This window comes from Hetaerina americana, unplaced genomic scaffold (genome assembly GCF_022747635.1).
Source record: "Hetaerina americana unplaced genomic scaffold, ioHetAmer1.1.p SCAF_29, whole genome shotgun sequence".
Taxonomy (NCBI): domain Eukaryota; kingdom Metazoa; phylum Arthropoda; class Insecta; order Odonata; family Calopterygidae; genus Hetaerina; species Hetaerina americana.
In genome coordinates, this window is record NW_027286863.1 from 2,520,196 (window position 1) to 2,542,189 (window position 21,994).

A 21,994-nucleotide genomic window follows, 5' to 3' on the forward strand; every position below is an offset into this window, starting at 1 on the left:
GTGAAAGTCCCAGAACTTGATTCAATTAATAAGGACAGGGGAATTACTTTTGGAGCAATGAGGTGCCCACTACCAATTTTTACGGGAAAGTGCTGACCAAATCACTTATATTCAGAGTTGAACAGGAATTTGAAAAACCTCATTTAATTGGCAGAATGGACTTTCCAAGGCAGCATAGGTAATTATAGGTTCTTATAAGATTTTGATGATCATTTTTATCATGAGTCATCCCGAACAAAAGATGCAAATACAAATTTTTATCCATGTAATTGATGGCTTATGCATGAGCACCAACTTTTATAAAATCCAGCGCCTTGCCATCAAACTGGTGCTCAAATGTAGTAATGAATTTTGCTCTTTTACTTCAACAGGTGTCTCCAATGTTAGACCGGGCCCTACTTCAGTATCAGGACAGTCTACTTCACCAACCAACCAGTTGGCTCGTTGGTTTTCCCCAGAACTGTTAGCTCAGGCAAGAGCTGGAAAGCTTCCTGACATGCCCCCAGTGTCTACTCAGCGAGCTCTCAGTCTTGAAGAGGTTGAAAGACTTCAGCAAGCTGCTACGTCTGTGAGAAATTGATGTTCGGCAGTGCAATGAGAAGAAATATGGTATTTTTGCCCACAATAAGTGATTCAATGAACTGCTTATTTCCTCTTCATGTTAGAAGAATAAACGGGGAGAAGAGAAGCCACTACCCCTTGCACAGTTACTCAGAAGAGTAATGGAAGGATTTAAAATGGTGCATTGTGTAAATTTGAATTACTCCTCTGGCCATCTTTAAATGCTGGATTCGGTCTTTATAAAGTGATAGTTTGTAAAATTAACATCATTGGAGCATGAATCCCAAAGATATAAACCAAGATTGAGATTTGAAAACACTAGCCAGTTTTCCCTACATCTGTACTTTGCATCTCTCTGCCAGTCATCTCATGGGGAAATGGTGCCGCCATTTACCAAGTTTCCTGAAAAGGGACTGGTGACAAGCATAAGGCTGTGTTGCACGGTAAGGTAGTTGGGGAAGATAAACCATAATCCTAAATGGCATATGACATAGCATTCTTCTGTCCTGATATTCATGCTATGAGGTTTTCAATATTGTTTGAAGTGGCAACAACAACTAGACATGTACATATATATATAAATATGTGAGATTGCTAAATACTGCATCCTGTAAAAATGATTAGAAGGAAATATGCAAGTAGGTCATTAGGTGTGAGTTGCATTTAAAGACTGCCAATTATTATGAATGAAGAATGTTTTGTGAGCTCTGTGTGTGTGCTAGTTCATTTTCTTGATTTTTTTATGCTTTTTCAAAGTTGAAAGTACCCCTGAGACAGGGGTTTGTTTTCAGGGGTCCTGGAAAATTGAAAATGGTCTAAGTTCAATTAATCAGGTGGTGTAACCTGAGTTCCCTTTTGTTTTTCCTTTCAATTGTATTGTGGGTGGAGCTAGTATATTTTTGTAAAGATTCTGTAAGTTATGTGCACATTACATGGTCAGAAAAGAGCTGCAGGTGGAGCTCATGAGTATCCTTTACTTTGTGTAAAGCCACTGTCTACTTACCTACATACCAATGTTTGCTCGGATTAATCCCTGCCATGGATGCACTAGCTACCCCAATCTAATGATGCCACACTTTTGAGCTTAAATGAACGAAAATGTTGAAGTGAAATTTTTGTTGATAGGGATCAGAGCAAACTGGGAAGGTGCTTTTCCTAATTTAATTTGTACCCCTAAGCACAACAGGGCTATAAAATATACCACTGGTTAATAAGGAGAAACATGGTTTATTTAGTACCTTTAACGCCCAAATGCATGGAAGCTCGTAAGATTCACCATGATGATAAATTGAAATTGTTTTAAATTGGTAAGTATTGCCTACTACGCAGAATAATGACGTATGGAGCGCAACAATTTTAATAAAGAGCATAATTTAAACGGTTTCACAAAGTTATCGATTTGAATGATTCGATGATTGCGCCTCCCGAGTACCCATCTCGTCAGCACGAACAATCTTATAATAAAACAATATGGTGCACACAACTTAATTGATCTCACACGTTGCAACGGAGATGCTACAAAATTGTTGCATCATGATAATAGAACGGGCGTCCAACTATCCTTCGCGGTGTGTACGAGCCGCAGTAATTTCTTAATACAGCGAAGTACCCAATTAATTTGCACAGACAGCATTGATTAGTAGTATTAGTCATTCGCGGAGGCCAGCCATTTGTCCCCAAGAAATCCATCGATTTACTATATACCAACAAGAAAACAATAGCTCACTAAAACAAAACCATGGGTGCCTTTGTATCGTAAAGAACAATTTTCTATGACTCATTGTATCAAAAATAATAGATAAAACTTACCCACATTAATGAAGGGCAATGTCAATACTTTATTAAAGCAAGTCATATGCTTACAAGACATAATACCATCATGATTTACAAAGCGTTACTTATGTACGACAACACTTCATAGATGTGTGTATCGCGACATCTAACGAGGGTGCCATCTGGCGATAACCCAGTGTAAACTCTAGTCGGGAACGATAAGTACATTCCCTCGTTTTACATACGTACGTCTCATAGGAATGTAATAAAGGAGAATTGTTATTAACGTCCTCAGTGCATGATAACAGGCGATTAGGAATACCTATGCTCTTTCATAATTCGGCTGTTGTTGGTCGGATGAAAACTATGTAGTTCGAGGTAAGTTAGTGGGGTATACATGAACTGATTTTGGTTGTGATGATCGGCGATGTGGTAATGGCTCCTCAAAACGACGAAAACGCATGGAAAGCATTTGGAGGATACTAATTTGCTCGTTGTGAATCACCTTGATTTTCGTCAGTGCGCCTTGTAGTATTCCAGGAAAAATTATCGGTTTAAATGTAGGCGTTCGTGGTTGAAATTGATCAGTGGATGTTGTGAATTTACTGCAACGTGTGAAATCGTACCAAGAATGAAGATTACCCAGTATGGAACCGCATTCGTTTTGAAAATTAATTTTTGGTGATATTTCCTACGATATATTGAGCTGAAAGTTTTCAAATCAACCCAAGTGGAAGACGTAACAAAACGCATCATGATGTTGGTGAAACCGCTGAAGAGATGTTCGGATAATATTCTCTAGTGCATTCTCTGAATACCGATGAGTGAAGAAAGGTGTGCATCTGGAAATGCATACTAGTGGAAAATTCATCGATTATATGTCTCCGGTGCAACGGTGATACCCTCTTTACATGACAAGACTGAATGCCATTGGATCCAGGTTTTCCCATCCTCAAGAAAAATGAATTCTGAATCGAAAGATGGGCCCGATGCGGTGAATTTATTGAAATCTTATAAGTGAGCCCCAAGCTCGCTCGAGCACTTCATAGTGTCGTGCTCCTGCGATTATGCGAAATGAATTCATCTAAACCTGGCCTAGGTGGCTGTAACGTTGGAATAACTGACAATGGAAGCACCTTGATACGGCAAAACAATGCGATTGAGCGCAACTTCTGTAACCTGAACAACCCATATGAGTTGTTCTTTTGAGGTCATCTGCAATAGTGGAGACTCAATTCGGGACGATTGGCGTTCATGTAGCGAAAGCGTTTCCTGTATAACCATAGGGTCCATTTTAGGGTTATCCTCCATAAAATGGCGGCGTATGCGCAAGAGTCGAACCGTATTAATTTTTCAAATACTAGCTACTCTAATATCTCCGTGTGGATTTATTAGTTATTTGGCCGTTTCTGTGTACAATATCTCAAGTTTGAACGGCATTGTTTCATAACGGTGTCTGGCATTTGGGTAGCCGGCCCAATTGATGGTTCCATTGGTGTAGGTCCGCCGGACAGGCACTGTTGGGAAATTTAATTACGTAAAAATATTTCAGGGTATATTTTTGTTCAGTTTATTGCTGGGACACAGTTACGGGAGCGGTAAGCGTTAGATTCCGTAATTGAGATTTTTCGACGTAAATATATCCACTTGTCATGGCAGGTCAAATCCTTGTACCTTGAATTCCGCATTGAAGATCGGGCGGAGTGGTGTGTTTAATGATATTTTTGCATGAATCTGTGACAGATATGGGCTCGGTGGTGCGCTGTAACGTAGCCGATGTATATGTTCGCTGGCTGATACGGTATTGGTACATGTTCGCTACGAAAGTGTTCTCTGATTGTAAAGCTTAACGGAAGTTTGCTCCAAATTCATTGGAGCTCTTGTGGATGATGGTTGCAGTTCTGAGTTGATATACTGTGCATTTTTCTTGGGGGAGGAGAAAGTTTAGTTTTAGGTTTTATGCACGCATTATGCCAAATTTCTGTCATCCTAATGGCGTTAAGAGACCAAATTCAATTGTCCGGATGCACCCAGGATTGCTCTGAGGAAAACAGCGCCCATCGTCACATGGTTAGTGGATGGACTTAGTTGAAAGCTATCTGTTAAAAGGTATAAAGATCAACAAAGAATTGTTGTATCAATCATTCACGAATTTAGAGAGATGGCTTTAAGTTCTCTGCGAGCTATCTTCGTTGCATCTTTTACTGATCATATTTAATGGTTAATGTGTTCCCTCGTACACCAAGTGTCAGAACATAGGCAATACAGTTTACTTGTTTTCGGCCTTATGTAGAAATCGAGATATCAGCGACATTACGGAGCAATCTAATTTCTTTTCTTTACACAGCTGAGAATTAAGGAAAGGGAGCTTTGAAAATTATATTTCCATCTACCTCAGTCCCATTACCCCGTGCGAGTAAGGAATCAAGGGCTGTGCTTTTGATTTGATTGAATAGTTTTATAGCAATGTATACGAATATCAAGATATTTCTGGATTCATGTGATTCCATTTTCCACTACTTGGTGATCCTGGTGGCCAGTATTCGCTAAGAGTTACGAAGACTCGTGCTTAGTCACCATTTTTTACGAAATGGAACGAAGAGAATCGGTGAAGGGCGGCAGTTAACGATAAATAGAAGTAACAATGGGAAATCAGGCAGTGTTGATTATGTTGGCGTACTGTTCATGAAAACTTGTAGCCGTGGATTATGTATAATAATATCACCGTAGTGATTATGGTAATTTGATTTCGTAATGTTTTCTTGGTACTTGTTAACAGGCATGGGCATTCGTCATTTTGCTATCGCCATCTTGATTCTGCCGACTCTGTTTCCAACCGCATTTATTACGTACTAATTTAGGATCAACCAATATGTGACGAAAAAGTGGTGTTACATAACTGTGGAGAAAAATTGCATTTATTATCGGCGTAAATATTTGAAAAACTTGGCAATCAATCTAATTCACGGCATGGTTCACGTTAACGTTTCGACCTGGCGGACTCACATCATATCTCTTACTCCAACTGCCAACGTCAATTTTTACCCCAAATGCTAAAGTACGCAGCTACTTGTGAAGAAAAATGAGAAGGGGAATCAGAATCCGACATCCAGATTTGATATGAATTAAAGAGATGCAGAATGAATTTCAACTTCAAATTTGGCCATAATTCATCCATATTTTTCTGCCATACTTGTAATATCTGATTAGATTTATTTCCCTGGTTGCACATCTTAAGAAATTAGTGATTAAATATTCACGCATGCGATGTCCACAGTGAATCATTGGACTACAAGCACTTGTTACAGACAAGACTGCAGCATGTAGTAAAGCCATAAGTTACTATGGTTTCAGCTACATTCTTCAGCAATGGTGCATAAAAGCTTTAATTTTTTCTTTACTTTGATATAAAATTAGAGCTTTTCTGAACATGGTAACGCTATCCAGGTATTGATGTGAATTTAACAGAGCTTAACAATTTCCATAGTATGCTATATTCTGTGTCCTGCTTAGAACCAGGCATCAAAGAGACCTAAAATCTTCAATATCAACCTGCGTAATTATACACCAGAAAGTATTGACTTAATCGTGACATTTTGTACAACACTGTTCAGAGAAAATGTGGATGTTGCTCCATATATATATATATATATTGAAGATTTTATTGCTAGTAAGTTTTATTTGAATGCTATGCAGGTGACTATTAATGATTGGTGAGGTATAGGTAGAATTAAATCATGGCTATCTTCCAATTGCAATGCTTATGTGAAATGAATATAGAGTCATGTCTCTTCATCATGAGCCTTATTGATAATTTAGCCTAGCATGTAGCACCACTGCATCATTCATATAACATTTCTTTCGTATTTTCTAATTTATATAAGAATATGTTACAAGCCACAATTTTATTTCATTCAGAGGTATATACTTTCTAAAATCAATGTGAATATAGGCAATGTTCTCGCATTGGAACAATGACATTTATAGTTGTACAAATTCAGTTTTAGTCTTCAATAGTCACTGCTAAGAGTTGTGGACAGGGGGTAACATTTTGGGATAAATACTGGATCTTAAACAAAGCAATTGATTGAAAGCTCATGTTTTCTTGAAGTTGAGTTAGCAGTACTGGCTGTTGAACATGTTGGTAGGAGAGCCTGATGTATGAATGGAGATCCATTATGGTCTTAGTTGGCTAAATTGTGCATGTAATGTTTTTGACATTTTCTGCTCTGTCAATTGCAGTAACTGAATTTTCATGGAAAATAGGCAATAGCATTAGCTATGAAAAGATATCCTATTGGATGTTAACATTTTATTCAATTTACTCTTCAAATTGCATTTGAACATGCATACATGTGCCTCAAATAATCTCTGTACCATGATACACAGTAATAACCACTCTGTTATGTAATTTATACATTTCAGGTTTGTTTTGGTCATTATTGATGGGACTAAGATATAATATGCTAAATTTTGACTAAACAAATTATTTTAGAGAGTATCATTGGAAATGGCTTGGCTTGTTCCAAGTGCCCTGTCCGTTAGATAAAAACGTCAATTACTTCTGTAGTAGTACAAGATTCAATGCTAGAACAAGCTTGTTAGTTATTAAGTAGTCAGTATTTCTTGGAATATATCTTACTTAATCCTCAAGTTATTACTCAGGCATATTTTGCTGTGAAATTTATATATTCTCTCTTTGGTGTTTGCATATTTCTGTGCATTTTAAATCCAAAAATCCTTTCCATTTCCTCAGTTAGGTGAAAGTGATTAATTTAACAATAAATATGTACATCAAAGACAGGAACATACATTGAAATTTCTGACATAATAAATAAATTTCATTCACTCCATTATCTTTGATCCCTAGTTGTACTCATCAAAGGAAAAGTGAATCTGTTTTTCTGTGTACAAATTAACATTTTGGTAGTTCAATGAGGAATTTTAAGGTGCATACAGTGAATATCTTGGTAGATAGCATATTTTACCAATGTAGTCTGCCAAAAAATAACTATAGATATGGAGGCAGTTGGTTTCATATTTTAATAAAGTATATCATTTCAAGTGTTCCGTATAAAGTTAAAGTATTCATTATGAACTGGTACTCCTCTGATAAATTTTTACTCTCTGGAATATATGTGGGGAGTATTAGCTCATGCTGATGTTTTCTTAAATCATTAAATACTTCAAATGAAATACTGTGTATGTCGTTATGAAAAACTGAAAGTCTTTCAAAGTCATCCATTAAAGTGTCTATTAAAGATGAAGTAGCAACATTGCTATCATAATAAGTTGACACTTGCGGGGTATTCTGAAAATATTGCCTTCATTTTCTTTCTTGAGCATGAATTTATTCATGAAATGAATTTTTCTTAAGGAGTACTATTTCCTGTGGGGCATCAATTATTAGTTATCAAGAAGACTACATTCATCACACTACTGCTTCACATATTATGAAAATTCCCTTTGATTTTGGGGATTCCTGGCCATGTTCAAATACTTGGTCCATGAGTTAAGCATATCCTCATACTCATGGTTCCAATTTCCTGGATAGCTTCATAATTGACTTTCGAAAATTACTGACCATAAGTTGGAAGTTTGCACATTTTTGTTCATTTTCTTTTTTTTGTGAAGGTATTTGTTGATATTTTTTTCCCTATTTGTTACAGATAATCTTTTGTTGATAAGTTTCAAAGTATATCAAGATGTTGTCCAATGAAAAAAAATGGGAGGAAGAAGAAGAAGAAAAAATGCACTCGGATGTTAAAAAGGAATATCACCATCGTGTGCAGCGTCTCCAGCATTATATTCCATTTCTAAGAAAGATGATTGAACACTTGGAAGGGGCCAGGGACAAAAATAGAGAAACGCAGCTCATAAAAATTCGATCACTATTGAATATCCTAACCAATTCTCATAAAAAGTAGGGCATATTCCAAATATTTTTTTAATTTAAAGGCATTTCACTTGAGAAAGGTTGATCAACCATTATTTGATGGCACACTCAAGTACTGAAGATGTTTGCTTTTTCTTTATTTTGGGAATATGAAGATTCCTTTTACCCTTGCATGAATGGCTTTGCCCAAGAGCAAACTGCTACATTCATGAAGCATTGATAATGCATGGATTAATAGTCTAAATAATTATTAAATTCATCCATGTGTGTTTGAAAATTTGCCTCAAGTCTTCATTTGCAGTGTTCAAGGCTTAAGTCACCAGCATTTGTGTGAAGTAAAATGTTAACATTGCTGTGCTATGAAGGAAAAATGGTTGAGAAAATCCTTGAAGTAAATTATCAAGAATCTAATTCTATAGCATATGAAACGATCTTTAAATGTGTGCAACTTATCGGAGTATAATTTTTTTTAGGTTGAAGCTAGAAACAGTTCAGCGCTGTGAAGGAATTTTGCGGAAATTGCATAGCAAGTTTGAAGGGGTAGGTTGACCTGCTAAAATATCCTATCAGTTATGCTTTTAATGGATGCTTCTCTTTGAGTTCTTGAGAGATTTAATTTTTGTGTATTGTTTATGTTGTTGTGGCTGATGGAAAAATCTTTCCATTGTACATCAACAATTGGAAATCACTCTTGCCAAATCCTGGAATAACATTTTATGCATGCTCCACTACTCTTTACATTTTATTAATCACTACTTAGTTCTGACAATTTTTTGCATGCCCAAGTGGAAGAGTCATTATTGGTAATAGTAGTGAAAATGCATTTTATTAAACTTAAGTCAAAGAAAAACAAGTTGAACCTGGTCAATCAAATGCATTTTCACCTGTAGATATTTTTTCGTTTTCGTCTGTTGTGGGGTGAGAACGTAAGCTAGCCCTGTCATTCAGCCCCTCCTGTCATAGAATAATAATTATTGTTTCTTATGCATTCATTTACTTTTTTATATTCCATTGCGTGATTGACTATAATTTTTCAATTACAAATTGTGAAGAATAATTTATTTTTAACGTAAAATTTTCCAGTAAAATTTGTTTTTAGAACAAGTATGGTGTTTCTTAAATAAGAAGAAATGCTTTTCACTTTGGAAGAATCTTTAAGCTGGATACAAGGGGAAGAACACAATGAACAGAGTTATGCCCAAGTAGTATATACTAGTAAAATAAAAATAGCTATTAACATGATTCATCAGCAATGATGAAAATTAAAGTAAATTTAGTGGTTAACTTACTTGTTGAAAAAGAAATTGTGGAGTGTTACGAATGGAGAGGCTTTGACGTATAAATAGGTAGGAAAAGGAAATACTGATCTTCGAAGCCATCCAGCATGCCAACTCAAAATCATGGGAAAGGAGAGACCAAAAGAGCTGCTGGATTCTTTTGAAGGAAAATCCCAAATGTTATGGAGCATTTAAATCATTAAACTTAAGCCTGTCTCTGAAGTGAAGCTGCTGAAAGGAGGGCAAGTGTACATATATTGCAGTGAAAAGACACTTTGGAAAGAATGACCATTTAATGAGATTCGCCCATGACTTACTGGTTTGATTTCCTGTAAAAATACTATCACATTGAGTTCATAATTACACAGTTGAAAAAATATTCCTTATTTCTACTGCAAGAGGAAGATATTTAGCTGAAAATGCATCATTATTTGTGTTTATTGTATCTCCAGTAATTAATTTGCAAAATTGAATGCAAGTCTCAGCAATGTTGACATATTGGTGTATGGTATGGTCATCAAAATGCAATGTGATATACCATAGTTTCCACCACCTTGTATACTAGCTTACTGAAACTGAAATGTGCTTTATATAATGGATGAACTTTTATAAAAGTAGATTGATGAAAATGATAACATTTAGTATGAAAACAATGAAATGGGGATAAGATTTGATGAAAAATTTATGAAATTGCTTGATTGCTATTGATCAAATGGGATATAATAGGATAATGTTAGCAAACATTAAGAATATGAGAAGTGGTATTATTTTATTATAAACTCTGGAAATCATATTGTAATCTGATTAAGTTAATTAAGTAAGAGAACTAGTTTTCTCACTACTATCACAAGTACAACACTAAGGTAATACTTCAATTTACCACTTTAAATTGCTATATTACATGCCCGGCTCTCAATTGTTTTACTTGCTTTGTACTCTTTTCACCTGATAGCGCCTGCCTCGAGTAGATTGTTGTTGACTGTTCTCTAGTAGAAGTTGGCTCTTCCCTAGGAGAAGGGATTACCTAGTCTTAATCTCACCCGAATAAAATATTTCAATATAATTGTTACTAGTTAATTATTGGGCAGAGTCTGTTAATTCTTCCAAAAAAACTGCCATAAAACTCACTTGTGCTGTTTGCAAAGATGGACACTTCTTGTCTAGCTTTATTTATGGTGCCAAGCTTACTGGTAAGACTTGCCTTTCAGTCTGTAAACTTGATGTCACAGTGCAACAATTTCAGATTGTAAAAATCATTTGCCTTGGAAGGGATTCAAATGGGGATCCCTCAATATCCGGTCGAGTGCTTTAGCCAGTTAAGCTATCGAGGTGTCCTCATAAACTCTGAAATTTTGGGGCTTTTAAAGGAACAAGATGTTGTAACGAAATACCGTACATACAATGTCACAGGTATTCGTAGTCGTGCGCGACGTGGCACTGTCCATTAGGTTAAAGCCAACTGAAAATTCTTAGGCCATTTATACCTTGGCGAATTTCTAAAGAAACTGCGGGAGATGCGGCAACAGTAACTTTTAACGGAGTCTTCCGCTAATGTGCATTTCAATGCAACAATTTCAGAATGTAAAAATCATTCGCCTTGCCTGGGATCTCAGTCAAGGCAAATGATTTTTACACTCTGAAATTGTTGCATTGACAAGATTAGAAGATAATGTTTCATTGAAATACCAGAGTTTTGATGATAAGATCATTAAAGCTTAACTATATGCATATAAATTGTAGATGTAGGATTGGAGACAATTTAAAAGTTAGTGAAAATGTTGGTCCGTTAATAAAATTATTGTGAAAGTGGGCAATTAATAGCTGTTGGCAAAAGTTTCACCACATATATATACCATGTGCACTATTCTGTTGTAGACACACTATAGTCCTTAATTCTTAGGAAGCTTAATCTGTTGCACTATGTTCTACATAGCTGCCCAACACTTCTTAACTTATTTTGCCCATTGACACATTTGCAAATACTCATTTATTCGTGAGATTTCTTTTGTTCTTGTCCTGTGGTCATTTGTACACCTCATTCAATTATTAATTTCTTTGGCTCCCTAATATGGGCAACCATTTATTTTTCTCTCATCCCTTGGGTGATTAAAATCCCATCAATTCTCTCAACATGACTAAATCAGAGTTTCCCACATCTTTCATGCTTTCCTTTCTATCAGCCATCAAATAAAAGATCAATCACTGTAAAAGCCTTTAACCCAAGGTTATTTCCCAATTGTCTATTGAATTATACCCAACCCATATTCTTTCATATCCTGCTCATTCCTTACCCGTACGTATTTTAACCCAAAATTCTCAAAAGCCCCATAACTACTGCACTGTGTTGAAAGTTATGCTTATCCTAGCATCCCGAACCCCCACCACCAAACAATGGAAGGAGGAGCACACTTTAATAAATGTTATTATTGCTGCTTAGACTAGCGTTGAGCTTTTGATATTGTTAACTTCATACCAACAACTTCTGGAGTTACATTTTAATTTCTTTGTGTACCTGCCAAATCCTACCATTTTTCACTAGAATCCAGCAAAACCATTAATAAATAAATCATTTGCATGATAAGCTGTTGATGCGTGCTGTGATTGGATTCTCTTAATCAAACAATTACTTTTTCTTGGAAAATGTTGTCCTCAATTCCATGCTCCCTTTATTTTCCATAAGTTACTTAAAACTGTGCAGGCTTTATATGCTCTCAGACAGCAAGATCACATCCTAAGCATCTAGAATAAGGTGCTCATGTCTCTAACTGATAGACTAGCCTAATCCCGTCATCCTTGCATTTGTCCTAATATTTTCATACTTCTTATTACCTTTAGTAACTGCTTGTTCTCGTCATGTTTGCTGGAAACCTTCCCTTATTTACTTTATTTGCTCTATTGCATGCTTTCTCCAAGTTAAAATGTACACCATATATACTTTTTCTTATCCATGTAATTTTGAAATTCCTGCTAGTAATTAAACCACTACTTTTTCCTCATTTTGATGAACATAACATTTGCTGATTTATTGATCAAAATAGCCTGGAAAGTGTTCAAACATTTTTAACACTAACCAGTAATAAGCAAGTTCAAGTTTTATTTTTTCAAGTTCAAGTATTCTGTATTCACATATTCATTTTCGAAAGCTAAATTAGGATAAAAAACTGCAACCAATTTTGTTGACTAAATAAATTCAGCCACAGATTCATAACACCATAATTTTACACTATCATCAAGGCCACATTTGATCCAATTTTCCATTTCTGTAGCAGTGGACAAGTAAAGTTCATTTTTGTATGAAAGAACAATATTAGTTAGATACGCTGATAGTTCATTTGGGGTGTGTTCAGATTCTTACTCAAGAAGGTTAGCCTCCTCGTTAAATTGGGAGAAAGTGTGACCTTGCTCAAAATCATCAAAAATTTGGGTTAATAGCCGGATCAAAAATATCTCGAATATACTATTTATCATTATCACGGGTTATCACTCTGAGGGTTGATTTTTTGCAGATCTCTCAACTTCCTGTTCCTTAAATATTCAATTGTTTCTGGCTCAACCTTGTGGAAATTCATGTTAATGAAATTAAGAATACAAAGTAACTTTCCACTGTCCTTTATTAGCGTACAACCGGTTTCAACGCTCAAGCGTCATCATCAGGTACCCGATGATGGATCAGCGTATCCACCTGATGATGACGCTTGAGCGTTGAAACCGGTTGTACGCTAATAAAGAACAGTGGAAAGTTACTTTGTATTCTTAATTTCATTTTCCTGTTCCTTGTTTATCTGTTCATTCCCTCATAGCTACGTGCACTGAAACTTTCCCTTATCTGATAATTCATTCTTGTCCCTCCATAATTCTTCCTTCCCATGTTTCTTTCTGGTATGATTTTCAATAAGCTATTGTGCTTTAGTGTACATCAAATAGTTTCCTTCTCTTTCTTGTAAATGCCCTCCATAGGCTTCTCTGTTTACCTACCTTTCAAAGCATTTTTTGGTTTGTTTCTCTTGTCTACTCATTTCATTTTCATCATTTTTCTGTTGCAACACATTTCTATTTCCTCTAATGCTCTTTTCTCTACTGGCCTTTTCTTACTACTTGGTTTTAATTAAACTCTGCAATGAAGCTTAACAAATTGCTTACTTATGTCTTTGCTAGTAATAATGAGTAAGGTGTGTAAATTATGAATTCCCCTTGGGGGGATTCTGCCATTTTTGAGGCCAGTTCCTGAAGTGTACAGAGGAACCTTGCTTAACGAGCACCTTGTGCCAAGAGTTATTCTCATAATGAGCTAAAAAAATTTTAAATGACTTTCATATGGAGCAATACTTCATATATTGAGTGATGGGGAGAGGGGAAGAGTGATTGTTTGCCTGCTGCTTCAGTGTCTGTTGGGCACTCATTCCGCTGGCATCTTAGCGTTTCTAATGAATACACATTTTTCCCAATTTATATTTCGACGCATTAGTTGTGATTGTTTTTTGCAAAGTTCAATAATATTGTTTGTATAGTTTAAACTTAAGAGAAAGCCTTAAGAGAACAAAAATTGCTGTGGAAATGATGAGTAAATTCTTTGAAAAGTGACGAATGGGTGTGAGCATGGCTGATCGAGCCAGCACATACAATCGGTTGACATAGACAATTTCCACAATCCTCAAAGACGAGGAATAAATGAAGGGGATCAGTCAAAGGGAGTGGCAAGGATATCTATGCCATGGTTACTTATTCTCAACGATGATGAAGGGTTGCTTTTTACGTGGATGAACGAAAAGCAACTGCAATGTGGCACTATTTACAGGCTATTATTAGTGGGAAGGCAGAAATGATTTTCGCTGACCTTAGGAAGAAGATTGCAGGATCATTAATGGCTGAAGAAGTATCACCCTAATTAGGGAGTGGCTATGCATGCTAATTGAATCTTGTGCATAATTTATTTTTTTCAGCAAGGATTGCATTATGATATTTTTAATTAATGGGAAATGCTATTTCAGTTTATGAGTAAGAGTCTAAAACAAATTATGCTCATAAAGCAAGGTTCCACTGTGAAGGGTATTTTAGTTGCAGCCAGTGGCTAAACCCAAGATAATAGGGAGATCAATTTTGGCAATACTTGCATCAGTGAAATGTTCAATAAAAGTGGATCATTCATTAGAACTACGTAATAAGGTTCCAAGCATTTGGGGAAAGTTACAGATTTGGGAAACTAAGGACGTTGTCTGAAATGGGAATCAAGCAAATGATTAGTTACACTTTTGGAATGTTTTGAGATGCTAACAAATCCGGTTGTTATCGTTTTTCATCACCAATTCAATGAATTTAGATTGACTATCACCACTTAGAACTGGAGCATTTTGTGCAATAAATGTGAACATTTAAGTACAGGGCTGCATCATAATAATTTACATGGGTTAGACTAGAGAATTAAGGCTGTAGCTAAGTGCTTTGACTTATTTTAAATGAGAGTTTGAGGCCATGCAGATACACTTCAAAACTAATTCCAAAGTTAGATGAGCCAAGAAGCTAAAATATATGAAAAAATTCTGAAGAACTTCAGTTTTCAGAAAATATATGTGAAACATTTAAAGAAATTTTGCTTATTGGAAGGAAAGTTCAGATTATAGAAATATGCGGACAAGTAATTTCATGCTGTAAAAAATTCATGCAATGTTTTTGTTTACTTCATAAATCTAAACCTCAACATCTGTCTACATAAACCTTGTAGGTTCAGTGCTGTTCTATTTTTTGCAAACTTCTCATTGCTGCTCACCATGTGATTCATTAAACGAGGGTGATTGGAAAAGTAAGGTCTCATATTTTTTTTCATGAAAAATCAAATTTGTTCTCAGCATTGCATACATCGTTGGAAAGGCGGAGCATTGAGCTATTTTTCTACATAGTCGCCTTGACGATCAATCAATTTTTGCATCCTTGTAACCAGCTTTTTAATACCGGCGTCATAACTTTCTCCCGCTGCATCACAAATTCAACTGACGACTGCTTCTCCGATATAAATTCATCGCCATTTAATGGAAGCGTAGGGTGAGAGATGTATGGACGTAAAAAACGTGCGTAAGTGGTACCGGGAGTCTTTGATGGCCGTGAAAACATCCACGATGAGCAGCAGTCTGGGCGGCCGAGTTTGCCGAAATCAACGGTGGCTCCAATTGACGAGATGGTGCGCAGTAACCAGAGAATTACCCTTCATGAGATAAAGGAAGACCTTAATGAAGAGAGTGGCTACTTCTCTGCGCAGAATATTGTGTCGGAGGTCCTCGGTTACAAATAAGTGTCTCACCAAAGGAGTGTGTTTGCACCATGACAATGCACGTCCACATGTGTCGCATCAAACGACCACCCTACTCAATTAATTCGGCTGCTGGGATATCATTGGCCAGCCTCCTTACAGGCTGGACATTGCCCCCAGCCACTACCACTTGTTTCCCGCCCTCAAAAAACACCTTTGAAGACAGAAATTCCAGTCAGACGAGGAAGTGTAAGAAGCAGTTGGCTTTGTGACGTGGCAGGAGAAAGGTACAATTCAAGTATTAAAGCTGGTTACAAGGATGCAAAAAGTGATTGATCCTCAAGGCGACTATGTAGAAAAATAGCTAAATGCTCAGCCTTTCCTACGATGTAGAGAAAGTTGAGAATAAATTTATTTTTCATGAAAAAAAAGGAGACCTTACTTTACGAATCACCCTTGTGTTATAATTCAACCTACCTACAATAATAATATATGTATCTTTAAAAAAAATGACATCCTATCAATTTATAGCCACATTGGTTAGCTCCCATGCACACAAACATTCTGATATTAAATTTACTCATCATAGCAATATGAACATGGAAATTTCTAAAAATAGAAGAACTTGTCTTGGGCTAGGCACATAGCTTGATCGTGATATTGCTTCATGTGGAAAACAAATTAAAATAATATTTTATTTAATTCTCAATGCTCAATCTGTATTAATGGTACTAAATTTAAAAATGAAAATTATAAAATTTAAGGACAAACTTCCAATGCCTAGATAGAGGAACCTCACCAAGGCAGGAATCCATGACCTTGGGATTGCCAGACAAGTATTCTGCCACGGCAGAAATAACAGAAGCAGTTGTTTTCACCACCCCATGTGTTTCATTTTCATCCAATGCCTTATTTTTGTGCAAATCATTCTACCTTTCAGCCATCTTAGACTGTATTGATCCCATGAAACTCATGGTCATTCCTATTTGCATTCATTCCTTCATTCTCTCACTGCTTTGGCCATTTTACCCGTTTTCATATTGGTTTCATACAAGTGTAATCTGAAAAATTTCTGACCTAACGAATAAACAAGAAATGTTTTCTTCAAATTTATTTTTCAAAATAATGACCTTTTATGTCAATACCCTTTTTCGAGAGATGCTCCAACTTTTCTAATCAGTAGTTGATGCTCTTCTTAAAAGAATAAGCCTTTAAGTATGTGATAACTTCCTGGTCTGATGCAAATCTCACTCCTCCAAGCAAAACTTGAAGGTTAGGAAACAGGATATAGTCGATGGGGGCCAGATCTGGTGAATACAGTAAGTGGTCAACCAATTCAAACTGTGTAATTCATGAATTTTAGCAATGGCGACTGTCAAAGTGTGAGCAGGAGGGTTGTCGTGATGGAAAAGCACTTCCTTCTCTTCTTCAAATTCTATTGCTTTTTTTTTATATTTCTGTCTTCAGCTCATCAGTTAATGATGCATAATACTATGTTATTATTGTTTTACCTTTTTGAAGAATATTGACGAACACAATTCCATGACTATCCCGAAAAACAGTCGCCGTCACCGTCCTGGCCGATGGAACCATCTTTGCCTTTTTCGAACAGGCTCATAGTCTACTGTTATGAATCAATGCAAAAAATCACTCCACTACTTGCTTAAATCACTCGAACAAAGCTTTGGAAATGTTCATTCAAATACATTGTGGTCTAAAGTGAAAATGATTACATTGGAGGTGGCAGGGGAAGGAGAATTATAATCAATGTACAAAACTATAATTTGAGGCCTGTGTGCTTTTATTGGACTCTTTGGAAAGTTGTGAAATTATCCACTGTAGCAAATGCATGGAAAAAGATATTTTATGAAAATGAGGTTGATCACCAATTCACAGGATTAGAACCAGCAGTTTATTAGGAACACTTACTTAGTTTGGCTTATCTTTTCCAGTTGTGGTTTAAAAATAAGTAACTTTTCTAGTTGTGGTTGCTAATTTTCTTTTTCATTGATTCTATAATCATTTTGTCATCTAATTATAATATGTTATTTGTAACATGCTTTGCTTTGGATTGAATACATTTACTGGAAATTCATGAAGGAGTCATCTGAACATGATTTCAGTATTGTAATATGCACTGTTTTAACTCATTATATCATGAAATTAATTTTGAAAAGTCATTTGATGGAAGTGAATTGGGAAAACTAATGAATATATTTCAGAAAATAAGAATAGTTTGTAGGGACAGGAGACTAATATGCTACCTGTACCTGACTCAGACTGCTCAGCTGAGAGCGGTGGATGGAGAGTTCAGCTTAGCAGTGTTAGGAAGAGGTGTGCTGCAGGGGTGCCCACTATCACCTGTGCTAGTCAATGTTTACATATGTGGAGGAAATGGTAAAAGAGGCATGGGAAGAACTGTGGATAGAAATGAAATTAGGTGAGAAATGATGAAATCAGGTTTGCTGATGTTGAAGATCTAGTTTGCCAGGCAGCCAAGGGTTTGAAAATGTTTCTGGGCACATTGAGAAAGGCAAATCACATCCTTACTCAATAGGTATAGGATGAGAATAAATGTAAAGAGTATGAAGGTTATATGATTTTACAGAATGAGAAATGAGAAGTTGAATGTTAAAATAGGAGGGCAAAATTTAGAGCAGGTGGAACAGTTTAAGTATCTCGGAAGTTTTTGGACCAAAATAGTCCAATTAGTTGGCGCATAAGGAGAAAAATTGCCTTAGGCAAAGAGGCTTTCACCAGAAAGAGAGAATTAATGACAGGGACGTTGGGTAAGGATGTTATGAAAAGTATCATTAAAAACTTTGATATGGAGCATGGTTATGTATGGCTTGGAAACATGGTCACCGAAGCTGGAGGATAGACGTAGATTGGAGGCTTTTGAAATGTGGGTGGGGAGAAGAATGGAGAAGGTGCAGTGGACACAAAGGAGAACAAATGAGGAATTGCTAGGTATGGCGGGGGAGGAGAGGGTATTGCTGGGACAAATCCAAAGGAGGCAGGAAAAATGGATGCAAAGCATAGTAAGTGGCAATGGGATGTTGAAGACTGTGATACAGGGGAGAATGTTAGCCAAGTGAGGAAGAGGAACGAATAGGATAAGTGATGTTGGATGGAATGTAAGGGATTACACAGAGATGAAGATGGACCTTATGTAGAGTAGGTTGCTGGATTGTGTTTTGTAAGGAGTCTCAAAATATCCTAGGTATTAATCTCAAGTTTTGCTAATGTTGTATATGTTCATATTGTTCTAAGGCAGGCAGCTCTGGATTGCTTCTTTCACCATCTCAGTATCCTTGAGATCAGCAGAGGAGTAATGTTTCTTCCCTGTGAATCATGTGATTTTCCTCGATGCTGTGCTTGACTCTTTGCTGACCAGCCCAGTTGAAGGTCACTGAATAAATGAACTAGTTTTTTTTTCACTCAAAAAATTTTTTGTGGGTGAAAGTGTCATTATTCATTCAGTGATCATGAATTTTCATTTATTGATCATAAATTTTCACAAAGTAGTGCCTCAAACCATCAAATTCAGTTGGAGATGTTTTGAGTTGTTCTTTTAGTCTCATCTCCTTCATTCGGCCCGTCTGACCAATGCAGAATCCACCACATTCACAGCTTAAAATAGATGGTGTAGACACTTGGTGTTTTAAGTCCAATTGGGTCTTTTGCTTTCATCAACTGTCTCAGTTTTGGTGGTGAGGCAAATCTTTGTAACTCTTTATTAGTATGCAATATGACTTTACCTTATCCTTAATTGCAGTTATTGAAATATTTTGAAGCATGAAATGATATAATTATGTACTGATGTGTTGAATTTTAATCTGCAATCACTGATAGTAAATTGCCAATGTCAATATAGGCAGTCATTAAAGATTGAATAGGCAATTGGCAATTCAAGGGTGAAATAGTTGCTTCATTAACTAAGGGATTTTTATGACTTGTGTGATTGGGTGTGAATATTATAAACATTCTCTGCTGCAGAATGGCCACGCAGGCCCCCGTGGCGGTGGGGTAACGTCCTCGCCTGCTAACCCAGAGGTTTCGTGTTTGATTCCCACCTAGGTGGATTTTCCTCCATCCTAGGGCTTGGTTGTATGTAATTGTCTTCAATATAATTTCTGTAATGTAAGAGTTAGATGGACGAAAGGACTTTGAGTTTCAATCTCACCCAACTAAGTCAATAAATTAATAAAAATTAATGCTGTACATTCATGACTATCTAAAATGATGTCTAAATGTTATCATGAAGTAGGTACAAGAGTCTACAAAATTAAAACTATTCAACCAATGATCTTTACCAATAGTGTTTATTTAATCATGAATCAAGAGTTTTGGTTTTCCTGTACAAGTTGAGTATTAGTAGATCTAATGGTTTTGGGATCACTGTACTGTGGTAGATCATGATATTTTAAATTGGTTATTAGTTTTATGTATGTAGTCAAGCATGAAAACCCACCATGTGACGAACAAATATTCATTCACCTGCATATAGATACTCCCCTATCCAATAAGTGTACGCGAACTGAGACCATGAAAACTTAATTTGCAAAATTTAGTCTACATCGATTTTGTTCCCTTCAAAGTACTCTCCATTCGTAGCTATGCACTTATTCCATCTTCTTTTCCGCTGTTTAGGGCACCCTTGGAAGTCCTCAGCATTTAGGCTTTAGTTGTCTCGTCGTTTTTTGCTTTATTCTGTCCGCATCTTCCCAGTGATGTCCCCTCATCACATTTTTGCAGTTTGGGAATAGGAAAAAGTGGCAGGGGGTGAGATTTGGCAAATAAGGAGGATAATCCTGGATGGTGAATGAATATTTTGCCATAAACTGACAAGCAATCAATGCTCAATGTGCAGGTGCATGTTCCTGGTGAAGGATCCATCCATTATGTCCAATTAAAATAGTGTGCACTGTTGATTTTCCTAAATTTAATTCATCAACTATCATTCGGACAGTTTTCCGACGATCTGTAAGGATAATGGACCGCACACGATCAATGTTGTCGACAAGACAGGTGATTGAAGGTCTTTGAAGGCTTGCGTCATCCGTGGCATCTTGTCGGCCATCTTTAAAATGCTTAATTCACTTGAAAGTGATGTTTTCTTCAGACCATTATCACCGTAAACAGCTCTCAACATTTCAGTAATTTCTTGATAACCCCTTCACCATAAAACTTGATATGTTGATTAGTTGCTCGTGATTTCGTCAATTTCCATTTTTGATGGACAGTAAAAACAAGGACGACAGAAACTAACATAACTGGCACCATGCACGCACAGCTCGACGATCCGCCAAGCATGGATGGCTCATTGGGTCTCAGGCAACTAGCGCCACTAGTGTGTGGGCGGGGCTGTAGTTGGCGTTAGTGTCGCCGGCATGTAATGCATGGACAACATCTAAGGGAAAGGATGAGAACACATAAAGGACGAGCACAGGAAAGGTGGGGAAGATCACAGGTGCAAAAATAATTCCTTGTGCTCAGTAGTCCTACGCTCTACCCCTGGTCTCCTGTGACCCACGCATTATTTGCCGATCCTAGTGGTGGCAGCCAGGGTTACGCCCTTGCCTGCCAACCCAGAGGTCGCGGGTTCGATTCTCGCCCAGGTGGTTTATCCTCCACCTAGGGCTTGGGTGTTCGTAGTTGTAATATTGTGATATCATTGTTTAAAGTCCGAAGTAAAGGCTGAAGTGCTGTTTTTGTAGCAATGCTAAATAAATAAATAAAAATGTCTGTTAAAAAAATTTAACCATTTGGATTACCTACCTGCCAGCAAAATTGCGTGTGGTTGAAAATCTTATTATAGAAACTGCATAATAATGCAACAGATTTAGTGGATGTTCGTCATTATGGGAAAAACAAAATTTGCACTTTTCTATAAATTTATTTGTAATAAACAAAGCGTTTCAGTTCATCGAACCATCTTGTCTTGTACCTGAAGATAGTTCGACGAACTGAAATGCATCGTGCGTTACACATAAATCTATGGAAAAGTGCAAATTTTGTTTTTCTCAGACATAATAATCAATGGGGAAAAATCTAATGGCCATAAAAGAGGGTTTAAAAATTTTCAAAGATGTGGAGCCATTTCATTAGATTGAAAGTTTCATTGATTGAAGCTTTATTCAGTAGGAATGTGTGTAACATATTGAGGAAAAAGCCCGACTTTTTTTCATAGTGTTATTGAAGTTTGATCATAAGGAGACATGACTAAACAACTTAGAAGTAGGA

At 36.6% G+C, this 21,994-nt stretch overlaps 2 protein-coding genes across 8 annotated transcripts in view; both read left to right on the forward strand.

Moving 5' to 3' along the window:
* Positions 1-1,773, forward strand: part of LOC139689887 (eukaryotic translation initiation factor 4E transporter-like) — a 125,681-nt gene extending 123,908 nt beyond the window's left edge. For all 5 annotated transcript variants that reach the window (XM_071586992.1, XM_071586995.1, XM_071586997.1 and 2 more), the window contains one exon: positions 372-1,773. In XM_071586992.1, the coding sequence (XP_071443093.1) occupies positions 372-580 (209 nt within the window). In that variant the 3' untranslated portion in view covers positions 581-1,773. The remainder of the gene's footprint in view (positions 1-371) is intronic.
* A 789-nt stretch (positions 1,774-2,562) lies between these two features.
* Positions 2,563-21,994, forward strand: part of LOC139689923 (uncharacterized) — a 73,590-nt gene continuing 54,158 nt past the window's right edge. The window contains exons 1-3 of one of the 3 annotated variants that reach the window (XM_071587052.1): positions 2,563-2,712; positions 8,004-8,257; positions 8,704-8,770. In XM_071587052.1, coding sequence (XP_071443153.1) covers positions 8,040-8,257; positions 8,704-8,770 — 285 coding nt within the window. In that variant the 5' untranslated portion in view covers positions 2,563-2,712; positions 8,004-8,039. Of the gene's footprint in view, positions 2,713-3,880; positions 3,933-4,180; positions 4,405-8,003; positions 8,258-8,703; positions 8,771-21,994 lie in introns of those variants that run through there. The other 2 variants (XM_071587054.1, XM_071587055.1) reach the window with 2 other exon arrangements.